This window comes from Pelophylax lessonae, assembly GCF_965119305.1.
Source record: "Pelophylax lessonae genome assembly, chromosome: 1".
Classification (NCBI taxonomy): Eukaryota; Metazoa; Chordata; class Amphibia; order Anura; family Ranidae; genus Pelophylax; species Pelophylax lessonae.
Genome location: NC_138768.1, coordinates 46823218 through 46843041, shown reverse-complemented (window position 1 = coordinate 46843041; position 19824 = coordinate 46823218). Strand labels below are relative to the sequence as shown.

General features: G+C 42.7%; 1 protein-coding gene across 1 annotated transcript in view; it reads left to right on the top strand.

Annotated features, from left to right (window-relative positions):
- The window catches only part of LOC309544916 (aquaporin-3-like), a gene marked incomplete at its 3' end in the record, with an annotated part of 52748 nt that overhangs the window by 13547 nt on the left and 19377 nt on the right, over positions 1 to 19824 (top strand). The window contains exons 2-3 of the mRNA XM_082243923.1: positions 16737 to 16863; positions 17035 to 17172. Coding sequence (XP_082100049.1) covers positions 16737 to 16863; positions 17035 to 17172 — 265 coding nt within the window. The remainder of the gene's footprint in view (positions 1 to 16736; positions 16864 to 17034; positions 17173 to 19824) is intronic.

The window sequence follows — 19824 nt, the reverse complement described above, 5'->3', positions numbered from 1 at the left end:
CCACCATCAACACAGACAGGGGAAACCCTCCTGCGGAGCCATTGTGTTCTCCTGGTGCTGCCCCTGCCAGGAAAACACAGTGATTATTGCTAGTGGCTACAAGAGATGCTAGCGATAAGTGTGTGTAAAATCTGACAGACTGGTTGTACGTTGTCCTCCAGGTGATCGACCAATCAACTTGGGTACCTTCAGCCTGGCCATACACAGTTTAAATCTGCATCTCAAATGAAGCAATCCCATTTACATATAACACTCCATAAAGGAGAATTGAGGGGCTTATCAGGTCTGCGTCAAAAATTAACAGCCACACCCAATCAGACAGCTCGTGTTAAAAGGGACCTGAAAAGCAATCTGCATGGCTTGCTTTTCCAAGCATTGGCTAGTTTAGTGAGCCTGGACTAATAACAGTCACTGTAATGCTACCCATACTGCTGTCCTTTTAACATGGTGACAAAAGTTGATACCTATGCTACATGTGTGTAAAGTTACTTGCACCCTGCTAAATGGACAGCAATAAGGTTGTAAATACAGTGACTGCCTGTCCCCCCTGATGGCGGCCCTGGGTGTGTCATGAAAGGCCAATTGAGAAAATGGCTATATCATGTAGAGGAAATCACCAGTGTGGGGCAACCTATGTCATGGAGGTAGATTTGGACATCGATGTATATGTATCACCAGAAATGGAATTCTTTGTTCTACAATATCTCAAAGACGACCTAGCATGTTATTTGAAGACTGTACTATTTTGGACATACTTGGACTCAAACATACACTGCTCTTTCCACAGCTCCTCCTCCTCTGGGGGTATGATAAAGTTTATACGCATCTTCACCAAAAGCACAAGATGATGTGTCGTCTCCGGATGAGGCTGCAGCGGAGATTTCAGTTTCTGCCTGAGATAGTGGATCTGCAGCGGGCCTGGAGTGATGCCAAAAGGCGCTCACCCAGGCTCCTGCTAAAGGCTGTGGAGCAAATCTCCGGTAAGTAAAAATATACATTACATGTGACCAGATAGGTTACAATTTTTTGGGTAGGTGGACATGTGTTTAGCTATGCAACAACACTAATACCAACACCCCCCCCCCCCCTCCCTCTCGCTCCTACCTTTCCTACCTCCATCAAGTGTCTCTTCACAACCTTTAATACTACTATGTACATTCGTATTTTTTATGTTTTTTTTTTTCTTCTGCTTCTAGCCAAAGCGGACGGACGGCACCCTCTTGTGCTTTTGGTGAAGAAGGGGAGGAGGAGGACGGCCACACTCCAATATGCAGTCAGAGGCAGCGAGCCATTTGAGCAGCTGAAAATTGTGGATCGTAAGTAGAAAATAAAAATGTTAGAAATTTCTAATCTCTAATCACATTTTACAGAGCCCCCTTTACATCGGAGTCTCCAGACTTACTACACTGTAAGAGGGAAGTGTGAAGACTCTGATATAAGGAGAGTTTGGGAACCATTATTTGAGGGGGGAAGCTGGGGACTCTGGTGTAAAAGGGAACTCTGTGTTCCCCAAAGCTCCCCCATACATCTGAGCTTACAGAGACCCTCTTACACTTCCCTTCCTCAGTCCACCACAGTCAAGGGCACAACAAGTCCCACTGCAGAAGGCTACCTGCTTGGACTTGTAATCCTCTCTGTAGGGGAATGAGGAAATACTGCCTGCTATGCTAAGACTTGTAGTGCCCTCTGTTAGGGACTAAGGATTCCTCAGTCCTCAACATTCTAGGGCACTATAAGTCTCAGCATAGTGGGCTGTCATACCTCAGTCCCTCACAGCTCGGGTCAAAAACAACACAGTTAAACATCTAAAGGACAACTCCAAACAAAACTACCAATAATGGACAGAGTCCATATGCTCTATAATGTCAAAGACCCGCTACCACTCACCTTCCACCTCTGGTGCTGTCATTGTGTAGGGCAAAGGGCTCCATCTACACCATGTTTGGCTTTCATGTCAGATAGGCAGGACTTGCTCAGCTCCACTCTCTTCCTTGGCAATTGACTCTGGCGTCATTGTGGATCTTTCCTCCTCTAGAAAACCCCCAGGGGCCCTCTCCTTGTCCCCCAGCCACCCAGGGCCTTCTTCTCCTCCTCCTCCACCAACCATTTTCAGACTCTTCCAACTTCCCTGGGGCTACTCAACCACTTTGCATAGTGGACACAACAAATCTATGACCAGCCTGCAAAATATCAAGTCTGGGCCTGGTTACCTGTATGTTCCGGGTCCAGGGCGGAGCTCTCCTCCCAGAGCAACAACTGATGATAGCAGAGTGAGTTGACCGGCCAGTCACTTCCTACTGGTGCAGGTACACACCTACCGATTCCTCCACATCTTAGGATAACATGATCAGACGGCCAATCCCCAGGCAGAGAAGGAGGAGTAAGTGTCAGCGGACAACAGACACCTGGCAGACGCAGTGAAGGGACTGCAGCACACTGCTGCAACTTTTTGATCCGAGGATTGAAAGCAATCTTTTACTTGGGAGATTTCCCTGACTGCGCCCTTCGAAATGTTGGTGCTCCGCCACTGGCCGCAAGGCCCCTGTAGGTGCGAGGCCTTAGGCGCCCGCTTAATTTGCATGGTGCCCTCCTGTTTTAAAACATGGTCAATGCATCTCATTGGTGTAAGTGCACTTCTATGTTCTGAATTGTAGGGGCATTGAGTATGGTGCTAGCATGATGAGAGGTTACTGCCTATTTGTGTCCATAAATAATATATAATGTTTTTCTTTTATTTTAGAAACCAGTGATCAGGATGTTGCGGCTCAGCCTTCTCAGGCCCCCTGTAAGTAATGTGGATGTGCTGGTGTGTTGTGTATTAGGTCGAACTTGGAGGAATGATTGTTTGTTTTGTTTTCTTTTGTGGTTGATGTAACTTCAGCAAGAGAGGAGCCTCAGGCAGGGCCGAGTCGCCTGGATCCGGGCCAGGAACAAACTGTTGGCCAAGAAGAGGCCAATTGGTCCGACTCGGATGAGGACCTGGGCTCTCCTCAAAGGGGAAGTAAGTATTCTACATGTGTTTGTGTGTTCAATGTGTCCTGGTAAATATAAGGGCTGTAATATATATATTTTGACATTGGGGTTTTGTAGCAGCTGACATTGAGGATGTTTGTTGTGGAGGACTGGGGAAGAGGGGCCACTGCTTACCCAGTCCACTGTAACTACTACCTTCAATGTTTCCAGACTACTTTCTGTGTGCCTTTATCAAATAGCTTTTGTTCAAGGATTGTATTTGTGTCTTTGTGTTTCTAGGAGATACAACGCCATCCCCCCATGAAGGGACACCATCCCCCCATGTAGGGTCTCCCCCATCCTCCCCCACTCCAGGCTCCCCTGAACTAGTCTGTAAGTACCTAAAATTAGATTCTCACATGAATTGTGTGTGCTAGGATGATGTGTATCTAGGATAATCTAAGTTGGAGTCAAAGCAAGTGTAGTTTTGCTATATGTGACAGGAAGGTTGGTCATGAAACACTCTTGCTTAACCTTCATGTTTGAAAGGTGGTTTTGGGGAGCTTTACAGGACATGTTATCTTTTGTAAGTTATCTCAAGCCACCCTATTCTAAATTGGTGTTAGTTTCTCTACATTGGAAATGGTGTGCTTTGTACTTGTAAATTTTTAGGGGACATTGTAATTTAATCATGTCCTGATTTAGTCAACACTGAAAATGTGTGTTTGTCAATCTTTCATAAATACTCTTCCTCGGTAATGTACCACATTCCAGTTCACAATTTGTGTTCTTTTTGTGCAGTTTCTCCAGAGCCAGCCACGCCATCCACTTCAGGGGCCCCAAAAAAACCTGATGATGGTAAGTTGTGTGCTTTTCCAGTAATGTGTCTACTTAGTAAGTGGAGAAATGCTAACTGTGTATGTCCCCGCTCAGGCTTCAAGTTGTTCTAAAGGCAGCGGGTTCTTTATGTGAATGCATTCTATGCATTAGTATTCCAAGTGATAGGTGTGCATATTCCCCCTAAGACTTACTGGGACCATTTTTTACGGTCCAAATTTTTGCACTAATACTTGTCTGGAACAGACTCCCCCTCCTCCTTAACTGAGGTGACAGCATGCCAATATTGCCTCCTGATGCTGTCACTCCTAATCATTGAGACCATTGGAAGGGAGGGGGGCAAGGCTGGCTCACAGCCTAGTGCCTGAACAGGCACAGGGTGCTTGGCTTCATCTCATGTGCCTCCATAGCAAGCTGCCTGCTGTGGGGTCAAACAACAGGAGGGAGGTGCCTAGAGGTGTGTACAGGGGCCATGTAAAAAGGAGGATTGTTATTTCTCTTGTCCCCAAAAACCTAGAGAGTGTAAGTCTAACCTGATTAGTTTTCCGCAGCCCTCCCAAAATGATATGTTTCCAACACTTAGAACAGGCAGGGCTGAGGCACCAAAAACATCAGAAAAACACAATCAGCACAAAAGCAGGGAGTACGTATCCTTAACGCTACAAGCTTCACCCAGAAGAATGACGCTTGCACTGTACAAATCTGCATCACCACCATATCAATGTCTAAATAAAACTTTCAGGGAAATGTGGAGGGGTAATGAGTGGGTGTTAGAGCGTTTTCATGACTGCGTAACCTACAGTTAGCGTGAGTCCATTTGTTGATAAACTTTTTCTTCTCTCTTAACACAGCTGGGATGGCGGAAAGGAGATCAGGGGAGCAGACACATCTGCTCCGTCCAGAACTGGCCCTCAAAATTCCTAAGGGTGAGTCTCTACTATGTGTCAGGTTCAATCTATAGACAGTAAGAGGGAGAGAGAACGCTCCACAGATTCCAATGGTGATAGAGATAAATGTGTGCACATGTATCGTGTTGACCAATTGAACCCAAAACACCTTACATTCTTCAAAATGATTGCTTGTGTTTACATGCAGAAAAGCATTTTACTTAGCTTTGGTGGAACTGCTACTAACATTCCAAGCCATCTTATGTAACCTTTTGAACAATTTGCTGTGAAAGTTTGAGTTTAAGGTTTACAACAGCAATTTAGCATATTTGCTTCAGAGTGTTGATAAAAGCCAACCAATAGACTCCTAAGCATATTTGTTGAGGCACATTAATTACAATCCTTGTTTGGATCATTTTGCCTAAAACTAATTGTCATGTTTTTTTCTACCCAGGGCACACCCACCTCACCTACGAGGTCCTCCTGGATTATATGAGGTGGTGCGGAGACCGAATTCTATATTTGGAACACCTTTGTGGCGTGGATCCAGACCCTAAGGAGCCATTCGTTAGGAATGTCACACCTTTAAAAAGATCCTAGTATTTTTTTTTTGTGGTTTGTTTACTTATGTTGCACGTTGCAACACAAAGAAATGTCACATTTGTAATTGTTGCCCATTATAAACAAAAATCTAACAAAAAAATCAAAAACAGTTTAAAAAAAAACCCTTTTTTTGGGACCCAAAAAAAAAAAAAAAAAAAAAGCCTTGTTTTTGGCAACCAAAAAAAATATAAAAATTTATAAAAAACCCTTTTTTTGGGGACCCAAAAAAAACAAAAAACAAAAAAAGCCTTGTTTTTGGCAACCAAAAAAAATATAAAAATTTATAAAAAACCCTTTTTTTGGGGACCCAAAAAAAAAAAAAAAACAAAAAAAGCCTTGTTTTTGGCAACCAAAAAAAATATAAAAATTTATAAAAAACCCTTTTTTTGGGAACCAAAAAAACCAAAAAAAAAAAAAAAAAGCCTTGTTTTTGGCAACCAAAAAAAAAATGTTTACAAAAAAGCCTTGTTGTTTTTATGGCAACGGACAAAACCAAAAATGTTTACAAAAAAGCCTTGTTGTTTTTGGTAACAAACTAAACCAAAAATGTTTACAAAAAAGCCTTGTTGTTTTTATGGCAACGGACAAAACCACAAATGTTTACAAATAAGCCTTGTTGTTTTTATGGCAACGGACAAAACCAAAAATGTTTACAAAAAAGCCTTGTTGTTTTTATGGCAACGGACAAAACCAAAAATGTTTACAAAAAAGCCTTGTTGTTTTTGGTAACAAACTAAACCAAAAATGTTTACAAAAAAGCCTTGTTGTTTTTATGGCAACGGACAAAACCACAAATGTTTACAAATAAGCCTTGTTGTTTTTATGGCAACGGACAAAACCAAAAATGTTTACAAAAAAGCCTTGTTGTTTTTATGGCAACGGACAAAACCAAAAATGTTTACAAAAAAGCCTTGTTGTTTTTGGTAACAAACTAAACCAAAAATGTTTACAAAAAAGCCTTGTTGTTTTTATGGCAACGGACAAAACCACAAATGTTTACAAATAAGCCTTGTTGTTTTTATGGCAACGGACAAAACCAAAAATGTTTACAAAAAAGCCTTGTTGTTTTTATGGCAACGGACAAAACCAAAAATGTTTACAAAAAAGCCTTGTTGTTTTTGGTAACAAACTAAACCAAAAATGTTTACAAAAAAGCCTTGTTGTTTTTATGGCAACCGACAAAACCAAAAATGTTTACAAAAAAGCCTTGTTGTTTTTATGGCAACGGACAAAACCAAAAATGTTTACAAAAAAGCCTTGTTGTTTTTATGGCAACGGACAAAACCAAAAATGTTTACAAAAAAGCCTTGTTGTTTTTATGGCAACGGACAAAACCACAAATGTTTACAAATAAGCCTTGTTGTTTTTATGGCAACCGACAAAACCAAAAATGTTTACAAAAAAGCCTTGTTGTTTTTATGGCAACGGACAAAACCAAAAATGTTTACAAAAAAGCCTTGTTGTTTTTGGTAACAAACTAAACCAAAAATGTTTACAAAAAAGCCTTGTTGTTTTTATGGCAACGGACAAAACCAAAAATGTTTACAAAAAAGCCTTGTTGTTTTTATGGCAACGGACAAAACCAAAAATGTTTACAAAAATGAATTGTTTTTGTGAAAACCTTCCAAAAAATGATGTCAAAACATAAAAAATGTTTAAAATGTTTATCTAAATTAAATTTAAGTATGTTGCTCTTTGCAACACAAATGTTACATTGGCAATTTAGTTCATTCTATTATATATTGTAATATATTTTTTGTACGCTACAGTTGGTAGACACCCACATGTGTTATTAAAACATTTATTTTATTACCCAAGTTTTCTTTTTGGTGTACACATCGAATGTCTTTTGTGTTGTATTTGTTTACTTGAGTGGTGTGGTCTGTAATTGTTAGTATGTTGGCTTTGGTTTATGTTAGCCTTGAGACTTGTTTTGAAGCTACATTTGAAGGGAGACCTTTTCTTGGGTCGTTATGTGAACATTGAGTTATCTAAATTTACATGAAATCATATGTTTGGAGATCGAGAAGCACGTGTGTATAAATGCCTACATTAACCAGGGCCATTACTTGGCCACCAACACTCCTAAAAAACCAAAGAGCAAACACAAACTAATCATTTTGCATAAAATTTTATTTCATCCCCAAAAAAAGCACTATAAGAAATCATATTGTGCCACCCTCAAATTTAAAAAAAAAATGGCCCCACAAATTGGCCAATGTAACAATCATTAACAAAACCAAAAAAAAAAAAAAAAAAGAAATTAAGTTGGTGGTGGTGGTGGTGACTGAAGCAGTGTGGTGAGCAATGGAAAGGTTCCTGCCATCAAATGGTGGGCCAATAGTCCCATCTGCTCTGGGGTTAGCCTTAGAGTTCTGGTAAAGTGGCCCATTAGAATCAGATCTTGTGTCTGAGGCTGCTGCTGATGCAGGGTGTTGAACCCTGGAAATGTCCCAGACTGAAGATCTTGTGCCAATAGTCCCATCTGCTCTGTGCTCAGCAAGAATTTGGGTAACGTGTGCCATTACCATGAGATGGGATCGTTGTTGCTCCAAGGCTATTTGATGCTGCTGGTGGTGCAAGGGTTGTGAAGATGTGTGGGGAGTGGTGGTTGATTGGTTGTTGTGGTCCACGGTGCGGGGGCAAACGACATGTCGCATTGGTGACAAAAAAGAAGAACGGCCTGGGGAGGAGTGAAGTGATAAAGGTGTGGAGGGAATGTAGTCAGGTGGAAGGGGTACTGTGGAACCAGTGCGCATTGAGGTTGTGCAGGAGGATTGCTCATTGAGGGGTGTGGGAGTCCGAACGGAGTGTGAAGTGCTAGGAGTGGCTACAGGAGAAATTGTCCCATCCCCAGCTGCCTGACAAGTGGCCAACACTGGCATTACCCTCCCACTACCACAACCTGCAGTGGCAGGTGAGTGAGATGTTTGGGAGGGCTCTGCCAATGGGGCATCTTCAGATCCAAACAGGCATTGGCGTGTGGCCAGCACCTGAGTGTCAACACTTTGCCGATCCCGTTGATGCTGGTCTGCTAAACTTACCAAGCTGTTACGCATATCCTGTTGAACCTGTAACATATCCTGGTGAACCTGTACCATTGTTGCTACAGATTCCTGTATGAGCCCGAGCAGACGTACTGCCTCAGTAGATTGCTGAGTACGCCTCCTTAACTCATTTTGGACCTGATACTCATCAAGCAGCCTCTCGGCTACATCCAGCATAGATGGACGAAGTTGGGTAGGTGACAATCCCTCTGCATCTAAGGCTACCTGAAAGCAGAAGAAATAGACCAAATCATTATCAAACATCATGACTAAATATTTCAGATTAGTTTGACAACTTAACACCCCAAGCAGAACGTTGAAAAGTTTGATGTGCTTCTAATGAGTACTTGTTCATTGTAAGATTATCCAAGCTAGCAACACTTCTGATAATGGGTACATATTATATTGGTAGGACTAATATGACAAAGGCAAAAAAGATTCAACATGAAGGTGTTCCCAATTAACCCTGGTGTGGTAGGTTGTTTATGCTTTTGGTAAATCTGTTACTACACCAATGACTTTATACATCTACGTATGTTGTCTAAAATCTTGCCATCAATCGGCTAGAGGACAACCCAACCAAACGATACCCATGAATTTGGACCTGGAAAATCAAAGACGGGCCGGACTTTAAAGATCCTGGATGTTTTTGGAACATTAGTGGCACACCAAATTATAACATAATTCCCTGATGTTCAAGATAGAACTCTTGTTGTGCTGGTGCATCGTCAGAATGTCATAGCACTAATTTAACACACACAATGTAAGCCACATCTAGTCCAAAATCAATGCTACCATTGAAATGTTACATGTGCACCTTGTTCCCTTATATCACATACCACAGCACTGGATGCAGAATCGTCGCCAGCTCCTGATCCAACTCCAGCTGCAACGTCAAGAGGGGCCTGATGTTCTTTTAAAAAAAAAAAAAAAAAACATGTTTAGTACATAACCTTAGTCAGTAATGATTATGGCCAGATTGCCCTCCTAGCTTCATGAATGAAGCATTGAGGCCAAACATTCAAAAGTGCTTTCCTGGGCTCATAGGACACTTGCTAAACCCTCCCAAAGGTTAAGAAGGCTTGGTCTGCCTACTAATGACGGCACCCATTAATGCTGTCAACTGTGTTTTGCAGGGTAAACATCTAAAAGGCAACACTCTTTCCTAAGAAAAAACATGTGTGTTAATGGGGTTAATAAGATTCAAAAAAACATTATTTGACTAGACATACCAACACCTTCCTCCAGGCCTAGCTGCACTGGGTGTGTTCCCTGCTGCGGATCTTCTGTAAAGGACATAGCAATATGAGCTATCTTGGCCAAAAAAAAACATCTACATTGTTTGGCACAGTATGATATTGGACCTACCAGGAGGAGGGTCAGCACTGATGTCAACACCTGTGAGTCCGTCTGGTTCGCCAAGCTGCATGGGCTGTGGAGGGGCTGAGATCCGTGCTACAGATGAACAAATTGCAGGTTGGGGAAAACAAAAAAAGGACAATTGGAAGGGCAAGTATCACATTCTCTTAATGTCACACATAGGATAGTAGTTAATCTTTTCCAAACAACTCACACAATTGACATCCAAGATAATATCCTACCTCGGTGCAAAGCATCCGAATCTAAGTCCTCTCTGGGAAAGATGGTATCGGGTCCTATGATGTTCAAGAAAGGTAATTGATAATCCCAGAGAGAACTTCGTGCACGTTCATCCAGCCGACCTTGACGGTCATAAAGACCCTCCGCAGCCCATGCAATTAGCTTCTTCCGAACGGACCCACAGATGTCGTTGACCTTCTTCCGCACACTGTCACGGTGGCGAGGTGCTTCACCCAGTGCATTTACAGCATCCCGGATTTCATCCCACAATCTGTTCTTCTCTGTTACTGAGTAAGACGCGGCCCTGGTCCCATGTATCGCCTGATATCTGGCCATATAGGCGTGGACCAGGGCACAGCACTGATTGTGGGTGAAACGGGGAAGCCGGGTTAATGTGGACAAGCTGACTCTGGTGGACGGACCCGCTCCAGGACTACTGTCAGAAGAGCCAGCTTGTCCACTTGGTGTGTTAACACCTCCCCCGGCTTCCTCCTCCGGGATGGGGATGGTGGACTCCCTCATGGATACAGCTGGAGCCTCCCTCACACCAGAGCCAGACGATCTGCCCACCCTGCCCCCCCTGGCCCCCCTGGCCCCCCTGGCCCCCCTGGCCCCCCTGGCCCTTCTCATCCTTCCAGTGGGTGGGGCCATGGGAGCACGAGGTGGGCAGAGAATCTGGCTGTCCAGCAGCAGCAAAGAGCCCCAAACTCCTAAATCTGAAATGACAAAAGAGAAAACAGAAAAAACAGGATTTGCAGATTGCTCTTCATATACAGTATAATTAGTGAACAGTTACAGAACACACTTACCTAATGGCACAAACAGACTTGGTCGTGGTGGTGGTGGTAGTAGTGGGCAAAGAGCAGAAGAGGCTGCAAAGAAAAGGAAAAAAAAAAAACACATAAGAAAACGCATATGGGTACAAATCACACGAGGCCCTCCAAACACTTACCTAATGGCACAAACACGGTGGTGGTGGTGGTGGTGGCAAAAAAAGCAGAAGAGGTTGCAAAGAAATGTACAAAAAAAACACATAAGAAAACGCATAGGGGTACAAATCACACGAGGCCCTCCAAACACTTACCTAATGGCACAAACACAGTGGTGGTGGTGGTGGTGGTGGTGGCAAAGAGCAGAAGAGGCTGCAAAGAAATGTAAAAAAAAAACACATAAGAAAACGCATAGGGGTACAAATCACACGAGGCCCTCCAAACACTTACCTAATGGCACAAACACAGTGGTGGTGGTGGTGGTGGTGGTGGTGGTGGTGGTGGTGGTGGTGGCAAAGAGCAGAAGAGGCTGCAAAGAAATGTAAAAAAAAAACACATAAGAAAACTCATAGGGGTACAAATCACACGAGGCCCTCCAAACACTTACCTAATGGCACAAACACAGTGGTGGTGGTGGTGGTGGTGGTGGCAAAGAGCAGAAGAGGCTGCAAAGAAATGTAAAAAAAAAACACATAAGAAAACGCATAGGGGTACAAATCACACGAGGCCCTCCAAACACTTACCTAATGGCACAAACACAGTGGTGGTGGTGGTGGTGGTGGTGGCAAAGAGCAGAAGAGGCTGCAAAGAAATGTAAAAAAAAAACACATAAGAAAACGCATAGGGGTACAAATCACACGAGGCCCTCCAAACACTTACCTAATGGCACAAACACAGTGGTGGTGGTGGTGGTGGTGGTGGTGGTGGCAAAGAGCAGAAGAGGCTGCAAAGAAATGTACAAAAAATACACATAAGAAAACTCATAGGGGTACAAATCACACGAGGCCCTCCAAACACTTACCTAATGGCACAAACACAGTGGTGGTGGTGGTGGTGGTGGTGGTGTTAAAGAGCAGAAGAGGCTGCAAAGAAATGTAAAAAAAAAACACATAAGAAAACGCATAGGGGTACAAATCACACGAGGCCCTCCAAACACTTACCTAATGTCACAAACACAGTGGTGGTGGTGGTGGTGGTGGTGTAATCCTTTATAGGCAAAAGGAGGCTGCAAACATTAAACATACATGAGAAATCGCATGACCTACATACGTGCACATAATAAATTACAGTTATCAGGAAAGCAAAAATGGTGTCTTTGGAAGCTGGGAAGGTAAGGGGGCAGGTTTAGATGCCAAATCTAGACTGCACACCTTTAACAAACATGAGAAAACACATGTCCAAACCACATGCACATGGGGCCAACTGCCAATGATTAAAAGACACTTGAGGGGTTCCCAAGCTATTGTGGGTTGGAGGGGATTCACCATAGACAACTTAAGCACACCCAAGATAAGTACAAATTGTCTCCTTCCTTTTTTTTGGGAGAGAGAGATACAATTGTCTTACCTCCAGATAATGTAGGTTGTGGGTCACAGGGTCTTGCTAGCACATAAGAAACATCGATCTATAACATCCAGCAGCCATATTGGCCATGTGCTCCTTTTATAGCTGGCTCACAGGTGTGATAATTAGCGGCCGTTTCTATATATATCTGCGCATTCGCGAATTTGCGCGTTCAAAATGGAGGACGATATCCCAGACGCATTAGATGGTGCAATGCTGGCATTTATTGGTGCCTTGTTTGAGGAGGCCCTGGCACAGGAGGCAGCAGAAGGTGGGGAAGCTGCAGCAGCAGCAGCAGCAGCACCTTCAGCAGCAGCACCTCCAGTCCGTGTGCCCTTACCTCGCCAGCCACGCATTTTTGCTCCAAGGATCTATTTGGACAAGCTGCGGGATTCTGATGTCAGGAGGAAGTTCCGGCTCGAGCGAGGAACTATTCTACACCTCTACCAGCTCATAGCAGAGAAAATTGACCCGGACACACAGCGCGGCCATGCGGTGCCCGGCATGGCCAGATTGCTGGCCACTTTGTATATTTTAGGGCGTGGCAGCTTCCAAGCCACTTCGGGAAGTATCATGGGCATTAGCCAGCCCACAGTTTCAAGGGTGTTCATGTTGGTCATTAATGCCATAGTGGATATAGTGCCCAATTTTATCCACTGGCCACAGAATGAAAATGAGTGGAATGAAGTCAAGTTGGGTTTCTACCGGCGGGCACACATGCCGCAAATCCTAGGGGCAATCGATGGCACCCACATAGCCATTAGGCCCCCAAGGAGCCACGAAAGTGAATACCGGAACCGCAAGCAGTACCACTCTGTGAACGTCCAATTAGTGTGTGACGCCAAACAGCGCATCATGAGTGTCAACACTGGTCACCCAGGGTCGTGCCATGATTCCAGTATGTTAAGAACAAGTACTCTGTACGAGGTGTTTGAAAGTGGACAAATGCCCGAAGGGTGGCTTATTGGTAAAGTATTTTGTCTTAACAACATAAACTGTAAGATTACATAGACATAGGAATAAGCTACATCGGTGTACACCCTGATTTAAGCAAAGCCTACCTAAAATGGATGTGTTATTAGTTGTCAGGCTGTTCACACACAACCAGATCAGCAGCTTAGCAGCTCACAAAAGAAAGATTTGCAAAGTTGTCTTTGAGTCCAATGAAGGTGGTTAACCAATGTGTAAATGGTGTCCTCTAGCCACCCAAAGAAAACCTACAAATGATTCCAATGGTATTGCCATATCCCCAAAGTACTTTGCATAAGTGAGTCAATATTGGTTTCCTCACTCTAGTTGCAGATATATTCCAGAAGTAAGACCTAGGCTAATGTAATAGGAACAGAATAGGGGCCAAGTTGTAACTTGCAAGAGAAACCCACCACTTTGTGTGTCCTTTTTCCCATTTGTATTAGTGATTTAGGCAGTTAGACAGAGTTGAGATGTTTCATATGATTTTTTGCAAACAGACGAGCAGGTTGTTTAGTAAAATGCCTAATTGTCTCCCATTTTGAGGAGTCATCTAAAGTCACATGATATGAATAACTAATGTATATTTTTCTTATTTTTCAGGGGATGCTGGTTACCCGCAGCTGACGTGGCTGATGGCTCCAATCAGGTACCCCCAGGGCCCAGCAGAGAGGAATTACAACAGGGCCTTGCGGAGAAGCCGGAGTATCATTGAGTTGACCATAGGTCTTCTCAAGTCCCGGTTTCTCTGCTTGGCCCGGCCTGGGGGTGAACTCCTGTACTCTCCTACAAAGGCTTCCAAGATCATCCTGGCGTGCTGCGTGTTGCACAACATGTGCGTTGCCCGGGATGATTCTTGGGAGCTGACGGAGGAGAGGGAGCCAGAGGTCCGTCAGCCGGCGGCCCCCAGGCGGCGGAGCACCGCTGCCGGTATGGCCACCCGGAATACCCTGGTTGCTAGCCACTTTACATGTAAGTACTGTAACCGGTCAAGATAGGGCATGTGTATTAATTAGCTAGTTAGCAGAGGTGCCACTCACAGGGAGACAGAGGGTGATTATCATCTGCCAATGACACTTGCCATTGTAGATAAAGTGTAGTCAACATTGGTAAAATTGTGTTACTTGAGCAAAAACATGCACCTCTAACCATAAACATGTTGGTATTGTGAATAGTGTAAAGGGCTGAGAAGAGCTGGCAGGTGTTTATTTGTGTCTATGCCACCTGTGTAGTTATTGATAACATGAACGGCTGCTTGGTATCTTATGGTGTTGTAATTTTCCAGAACATCAACATCTTGGAATCATGGCACGTACCATGGGAAGCCTGTGGTGATGGGCTGTCTGGCGTCACAGGTGTGTATTCAAATGTTTACATTAATGATTTCTGGTTTGTGTAAGTTGGCATAAAATGTGTTATTTCACTCGTGATGTCGAAATTAAATGAAGTTCAGAATGAAGCAAACAGGCATTAAGATGTGATTTTCATAATGAAATGTCTTATCCTTTGTTTTATTTTTCCAGGAGTGGTACTGCTTGCGGGTGTAGGTGGTAGAAACCCACCTTGATGGACTCCACTCATTTTCTTTTGTGGTCAGTGGATATTTGGTAAGGCACATGGCCAATGACCAACATGAACACCCTGGAACTTCGAAAGTGGCTTGGAAGCTGCCCAGCAACCTTGCCATGCCTGTCCCCTATGAGCTGGTAGAGGTGCAGAATGGATTCTGAACTCTGCCGGAAGTTGTGGAAGACATCAGAATCCCGTAGCCATGGAGCAAAGATCGTGGTCTGGCGCTGTAAAGGCACACGGACTGGAGAGTGACAATATTCTTTTGCTGCATCCCTCCTTCTGCTGTCATTCTCAAATAAATAAATACATTAGAATTGAACATGTGTTTTTTTGTTTTGTGTGGGTGCCTACAGACAAAAGGGCCATCCACACTGTAAGATTTAGAGAAGACTTTATCCTTCCGATTGACATTTTCTATGTAGTGCAAGGGCCTGCCTGATTGCATCCAAATTGAAAGTGTTGAGGTTTGAGCTTCTATTATATGGTTTGGTTAAGTCTACAGGAAAAAGTCTAGACAAATTGTTAGTGTATGGCCCATTAAGCTGCCAAGGCCGGAGTTTTGCACTTTGCATGCTGCTTGTACTGGTGATGTGAGGGGTTGTAATGTAGAGTAGGGATGTGACAGTGTTGTGTTGAGGTGTGAGGCAAATGTAGTGTTGGACTATGAGGGCCTGTGTTGTTGAAATATGGAGAGAGTCCAATATCAGACACCTATGTTTATTGGTCAAGAAATTGTAAGAACCATGGTAAATATGTAAAGAATTGCATCTCGATAAAACTAGGACCACACTCATAAAATCAAAATTGTGTTGTTTCCATTGATGTGCTTGAAATTTGGGTAGGACACCCCCCTCCCCCCCCAAATTCAAGATAGTTTAAAAAAACTGTTTAAAAAAATGAGAGTGAAAAGAGATCCCAAGTGTAGTGATGTGATTTGAACCCATGACGTTGTGAACTGCAGTGAAGTTGCAAAGCACTTAGCTATTGTGCAGAATAAAGCTGTATGGTGGAAAAAATGGAGTGTGTTAAGGCTAAAAAGCACATATAGCTAAAGAACTAAACATTGTATGGAATGTGGGAAGAAGACCATGGTAAAATTGTGAGGTTTCATCTTGCCCTGAAGTAGGGTAGGGGTTTGGTCACTTGCCTTTGGTACTTTCCTTCATAAGATCGATTCGACACACAGACAAGATCAAAAAAACACTTAAAATGGTGTAAGCTTGCAAGCGCTTCTGAGTGTAACATTATTTAGCAATATATATGATGTAATCCGTTCCATTTTAGCAATATAAACAAAAAAAGAAAATAAAAAAAGTAGGTGGAGATGGTAAGCCTCGAACCTACAGCAGAGGGAGATGAATTACAGACATGTGATGTGTGCACTAATCCACTAGCCCACATCGCTATGTGAAACTGCTATAAGCAGGAAGACATAAGTTTGCGAATTGGCGAAGCCGCGATCGTAAGTGAATCCCGCTGACGGCGGAATTCATTATTGCTGTTTTACTCGCCAATTCGCCGCAGCGCCAGTTAATTGATTTGAACGCGGCGAAACTGAAACACGTCATAGATGTTTGAAGCTGCAGTTTCTTTAAATCCGGCCCCCCGTCTTTAGAAAACAGAAATATGGTTAAAAGACATAAGATTGCATTAGCAGAACAAATTTTGGAGAAAAAAGTGCCTCTTTCTTGCCATAAATAGAAAGATGTTGTTTTTGAGCAAGAGCAACCTAACCAGGATGTGTATTTAGTGTCCTTAGAGACTGCCGAGAGCCTGTGTTTTTTTTTTTTTTTTATATAAAATAACATTTTAAAAGATTGGATGACTAGAGATAAGATAATTTCTTGTACTGTATATATTAATGTGCATATGAATTTGCAAGCCCAGGTCGTGTCTCCCCTTGAACATCTCAAGTAACAACTCTTCTTCCTCTGCAGATGTTTGGCTGTGGCTCTGTGGCTCAAATGGTTCTTAGTAAAGGCTCTCATGGTCAGTTCTTGACTGTTAATCTGGCTTTTGGTTTCGCTGTCACGCTGGGTATTCTGATTGCTGGACAAATTTCAGGTAAGGTTGAACCCTTTTAAAATATGATAAAGGGAACAGAGTACTTGCCATACAACTTTTACAGTAAAATATAATTAGCTTAGCTTGAATATAAAAACAATCTTTACCATGCTTTTTGTGAAAGTATTAAAAATATGTATATGGTTTTATTATTTCACCTTTAATTTATAGGTGGACATTTGAACCCAGCTGTGACCTTTGCCCTGTGTATGATAGCACGGGAACCATGGTTCAAGTTTCCTGTATACACCTTCGCACAGACTCTAGGTGCCTTCCTGGGAGCAAGCATCATTTATGCCTTGTATTTTGGTACGTACCTTTAAAATATGTTTTTGTTTTACAAAAAGAGTTGAGTTTTAGCCTGAAGCTCCATGTGTTATAGAAAAATGGTAAAAACCAAATGAAACTGCGCAAAGGAATTAGGTGATAAGGCTAAATAGCCACATAAATACAGGTGAACGTAAAAACACAATAAATTAAGTTTTTGAGGAATTTCTTCCCCACTGTGAGCTGCAAACAAAAAAGCTAAAAAGCTGTGACAATATTTAAAAGGTGAGTATATTGCGCTCAACATGTGACATAAATCATTAAAGTGCTAGTGCAAATGTAAATATCAATATGAATATAAAGGAGTTTAAGAGTCTCTGAAATTGCTTAATATCAATAAAAAGTCCAGACAATCAACGACAATAATTATGATAAAAGCATAGACTTGATAGAAGTGTTATAGAGCCTCCACCTCCACACTTTCACCCAGTGTTCTTACAAGGTACTTCTTACCAGAAGTATATGACCCCTTGATTATAGGGGGTCACATAGGCATATTGATCCAATAAATAAACGATCCTCAGCTCCAAATTCCCTCAATCCCGGGGTAAGCATTCAGACCAAATACAGGATCTCAATATGGACATATGTAAAAGCAAGAAAAGCTCTCATGGTGCAGTACGTTGAAATAATTTAGCTTTTAATAAAAGTAATGCACTTAATACAATTCCAAGAAACTTTCGCTTTGTACATTCATGTAAAATCACAGTAGCTGGATAATTAAACACCGCTTCACGCCAGCGTTCCGCCAACCCGGAAGTAGTTACGGTCTCACGCTCCCGACGCACGTTTCGTCAGCCCGTGATCCCCTGATGACGTCAGCATGTCCCATGTAGAGCATTGAACCAGATGAAATGTAGGTCAGACTTTCAATCCTTTAGATTGTTATGGTCCCAAGATGAAAACAAGCAATTGCCTTTCTTTTAAATAAGATGTTAGTGTGGGTCACCGAATACGGCACCAAAGGGGTCCAATGTTTGCTAAAGCAAGAGGGTAGGTGTGGGGCAAAACCCCAAATATATTGGGTCCACCTAATGGGGCACAGGTGGCCCGCAATACAGCCCGGCATGCCAGCCGGCGTCTGAGCAGTTCCAAGATGGCCGATGAAGCTCCACAGGCATATGCCCTGCAGGCGCCTGTTATCCCATCAGAACCAAGGCCGCTCAAGCTAGATGCTTGAGCACCGCCACACAAAGCAAGCATGCGTGAACCTGAGCTGCCACATGGGGATGGAACAGCCAATCCAGCAGAGGCCACTGGCGGCCCTTGCTGCTGCCAGTAAAACTGGGTTTGGCTCAGGCACACTGATGTCCCCCACAAAGGGCCCCCCCAAAAACACAGCACTGTACTGTTTTAAATTTGTGTATTTGAAAAAGATATATAGATTATATTTTTTATGCAAATACAATGTACAGAGCTTTTTTAAATATTTATTCAATAAAAAGATGATTTTATGTAAAATGATGTGCCTTAAAAGTCCATTTCCTGTAATTCAATCACTTTTGTAGCCTATATATAATATTGAGGGATGTGGTTTAGTTTTGTTTTTTGATACTTTACTACTGTCAGATAGTGATGTTGATTGAAGATCACAGGAGCCATGGTTCTCACCATTTTACATTTCCTAGAATGGAAGGTTCTGGTTTCTGGGAGCCATGGTCTCAATGATGAAGCCTTCCCTTGGGTAGGATGGCAATGGTTTTAGATCAGACTATCCTCGTTCCACAAGGCTTCTAGAACCAGAATCCAGTTCTGGTTCTAGATGATATCCAATATGGTTTTCGTGGCGTAATGACTGCTAAAGCAGGAGCAAAATGGGTCTAAAGAATAGGAACATAATATAAATCCATGCTATAGCTTCTCATAAATTAGTCAGTGAACATTTTAGATCTTAGGAATGTTGTAGTTATAGAATTTAGAAGAACCAGTTATCACAGAGTTGTTTCATATACAGTCAAATAGTAGATTGCCAAAACAAACTCCTTATTCTATATAATTTAGCTTCTGAAAAGCAGGATCATTCTGGATCTATACTGTAGTAGGAGTATTGGTTTGCATGATGTAGTCTATGGCAATGTAGACCACTTCCAGTTCAGATTTGTAGAAGCAATGGTTTCCATGATGGAAGACCAAGACAGTACTTATCCTACAGTATAAATTGTTTTTAAAAAGGAGCTATACCCATGAAAATATAAATCCCCTAGCTAAGGGCAGTACCTGACTGGGTGACTAAAATAATAGACGGTGGAGGTGCAGTAGACATTGCATATCTAGATTTTAGTAAGGCTTTTGACACTGTCCCACATAGAAGACTTATCAATAAACTGCAGTCATTGAGCATGGACTCCCATATTGTTGAGTGGATTAGGCAGTGGCTGAGTGACAGACAACAGAGGGTTGTAGTCAATGGAGAACATTCAGAACAAGGTCATGTTACCAGTGGGGTACCTCAGGGATCTGTACTGGGACCAATTTTGTTTAATATCTTCATAAGTGATATTGCAAAAGGCCTCGATGGTAAGGTTTGTCTTTTTGCTGATGACACAAAGATATGTAACAGGGTTGATGTTCCTGGAGGGAAACGCCAAATGGAAAAGGATTTAGGAAAACTAGAAGAATGGTCAGAACTCTGGC